This window comes from Otolemur garnettii, unplaced genomic scaffold (assembly GCF_000181295.1).
Source record: "Otolemur garnettii isolate 467f Iridium unplaced genomic scaffold, OtoGar3 scaffold00091, whole genome shotgun sequence".
In the NCBI taxonomy this organism is placed as follows: Eukaryota; Metazoa; Chordata; class Mammalia; order Primates; family Galagidae; genus Otolemur; species Otolemur garnettii.
The window spans coordinates 6,982,256-6,985,263 of record NW_003852486.1 but is presented as its reverse complement, the minus strand read 5'-3'; the positions used below and the strand labels follow the sequence as shown (position 1 = coordinate 6,985,263).

General features: G+C 50.3%; 1 protein-coding gene across 1 annotated transcript in view; it reads left to right on the top strand.

Moving 5' to 3' along the window:
* Positions 1-324: 324 nt before the first annotated feature.
* The window catches only part of LOC100951473 (zinc finger protein 543-like), a 12,701-nt gene continuing 10,017 nt past the window's right edge, over positions 325-3,008 (top strand). Inside the window, exons 1-2 of the mRNA XM_023516384.1 lie at positions 325-533; positions 892-1,031. Coding sequence (XP_023372152.1) covers positions 325-533; positions 892-1,031 — 349 coding nt within the window. The remainder of the gene's footprint in view (positions 534-891; positions 1,032-3,008) is intronic.

The following is a 3,008-nucleotide window of genomic DNA, read 5'->3' as shown; positions in this document are numbered from 1 at the left end:
GCACGGACACTTTATGGTCTTAACAGCTATTTCAAACGGGACCATGGTTGAAATTGGAGTCCTGACCTTCCCTCTAAGCTACGGCTTACTTGCCACCTCCTCACCTCAGGGAATGGCGAGTCCACTCTGTATCCTCTAGGTCCGCTAAATTTTGCAAAAGTCCATGCGTCCTATAGAAGGGGTGCTGCGCCAAAAGCAGTCCTAGACAGACCGGTCCGTCCAATCGCAATATTCCGGGTAGGATCCAGGGTCCTTTTCAGTGATTATTTTAACGGTTTATTCATCCTTAAATGCAAAGTGAACGGGAAGTCACGGGTCCAGTCCATGGCCAGATTAAACGCCGTTTCACTTGTCCTGACCCTGGGCGAATGTTTCCCCCTCCTGTACCTCGATCTGACTGAACATAGAAAGCATCACATGGGCACTCCGACTTTTACCCTGAGTACAAAGGCGGCCCGGAAGCGACACTCGGTCTTTAAGCTCATTAACGTGCAAGAAGACCCGCTTCCAAAGCTCACTGCGCCCGGTCACAGGTGAGGAAAAACTGCATTACCCAGAAGGCATCGAGAGCCTAAACCAATGACGGCCCAGGACAGGGGGAGACTCCCCGACCCTCAGCGGGAGGCGGGACTGCATTTTCTCTCCGATGACGTCATCTCCCGCGCCGCGTCATTCCTGAGCCTGTCTGGCTTGGGGAGAAGGCCGCAGCAGGGAGGGCAGTGAGGGAGTTGTCTTCCCCTCCGCGTGTTCGGGAGTCTGACGTGTCCCTTCTTCCCTAACGGTGTCCCTGGGCGACCGTCGGGACCCTGACCTCTGCACCCGATCTCCGTCTTTAACAACTCGGACGCGGGATCCTGGGCTTTATGTGGATTTTTCTCGGGTAAAACTGAGGCTCGGAGTGCGGGAGTCAGTCGACGTCACCCGGTCCGAGACGGAGAAGGGCCGGGGTTCGGCTGAGCCTACCGGATCCCGGGCCCCGCTCGGTTCACAAAGGTCCCAAGATGGCAGCATCGTGGACCGAGCCGGCGCAGGTGAGTGGGCGGGGGTTCTGGCCTTGGTGCTGCTCTGCTGTTTTGGGGAGGCCTCCTGGGCGGGGTGGGAGCGGAGAAGGCCACTGAGTGTCTCGTTTATTTTTGGGTAGTGGTCGTAGCTTGTTACTTATTTTATCCGCAGTGCTCCAGCAGCGTCGGGCCTCTGACAGGGGCTCAGTCGGTGGTTCAAGGGTGAATTTTCCTTCTAAGGGCTCTCGTCACATGTGGCATCGATCCGACCTCGTGTTACCTGCAAGTCCTACCCCGTTTTCTCTGGCCAACCTCTCCTGACCTTGTCCTTCCGTTTCTCCTTGATCCTTTGCTCTTCAGACACCCATGCAGAGTTCTCTTGCATTTCCCAGCCTTTGTCCTTGCACTTCCATTTGCCTGAGACACTGTCCCTGTAACTGCATCCTCCGTCTTACATCCTTGTAGCCCCTGCTCAGATGTCACCTCTTAGGAGAGGTCTTTTTTAACATCAGATGAAAGTGGTCCCTTCTACACTTGCCCACAGTCTGACACTTTAGTAGGGAATTTGGCAGTAATAAATAATGTTGAGTTTTTCTAGGATGTCATGGGATTAAGGATAAAACAGAATTATGGTAGCTAACCTTAATTGAGTCATTGCTGTGGGCTGATAGGTGGGCATAGTGTATCACTTCATTTAATCTTCAATTTCTTTGAATTAGATTCTCTTGTCGTTATTGTTTTGCACAAGAGAAATTTGAAGCTCACAGGGGTTTGATTACCTGCCCTATGTATCTGCAGCCTTTACGTATTAAAATTATCACATCTGTCTTCTTACCTCCCACAGTGGATAGGGAGGCCTGGTAATGACAACTAAGAAAACCTGTGCAAGGTAAGCAGGCCTCCTTCTGGCAAGTGGGTTTGGGCATGTGGGACATGGCATTTCAGGTAGGTAGTACTGTGTCAGCAAAAATATTGTATATTGGTTGTTTAAGGAGTACTCAGGGAACCTGCCTTGTTTCCTTGGTGATTTTCTATGTGGTAATACCCCTCCCATACTAGCGGACTTGTCCTCTGAGGGTGAGATTGTATGGTCTTTTGCTGGATGTTTTTTTGTACTATGTCAGGACAATCATCATGGCCATTCGGGGGAATTGTGTTCTCATTGTTGCAGCTTTGTACAGCCTCTCTGACTCTTCTTCCCCGTTCTTGAAGTGTCTTGGCCTCAGGAGTGCATGGTGGTAGGATTAAAGGTGGAAAAAGAAGCAGTGGGTCATTGTGGATTCTCCCTGGGCATGTATAAAGCCCAGAAGGCGTGTCCATGGCAATGGAAGTAGGTCCAGGTCCTGCCACTTCTGAGGCAGGTGCCACCACCTCAGGTGACTCTTCCATGACATGGGTGATGGTAACTACTGTTCTTTGCCTGTGTCCATGAAAATATTTTCAAGGTGGTGAGGCCGGGCATTATGTCATGTGCCTTTAGTCCAGCTACTTGGGGGATGGGGTGGGCGCATCATGAGTTAAAACCCAGCCTATGCAAAAGAGCAAGACCCTATCTCCCCTCTCAACTAAAAAAAGTGCTGAGAATATTTCCATGGTGGATGGTTGAAATGGATTTATGGATTTAAAGTGTTTCACATCCTTATTTTTTTATTATTTGTTGTTGTTGTTGTTGCTGTTGCAGTTTGGTACTTGCCACCCTTGGTATATGGGGCTGGTGCCCTACTCACTGAGCAATAGGCACCACCCATTTCACATCCTTATTAAATGTGGATTATCTTTCCTCCTGATGGAGGAAAGTCCATGGTTAGAACATAGATCAGGCTCAGCGCCTTTAGCTCAAGTGGCTAAGGTGCCAGCCACATACACTGGAGCTGGTGGGTTCGAATCCAGCCCAGGCCTGCCAAACAACAATGACAACTATAACCAAAAAATAGCTGGGCATTGTGGCAGGTGCCTGTAATCCCAGCTACTTGCGAGGCTGAGGCAAGAGAATCTCTTAAGCCCAAG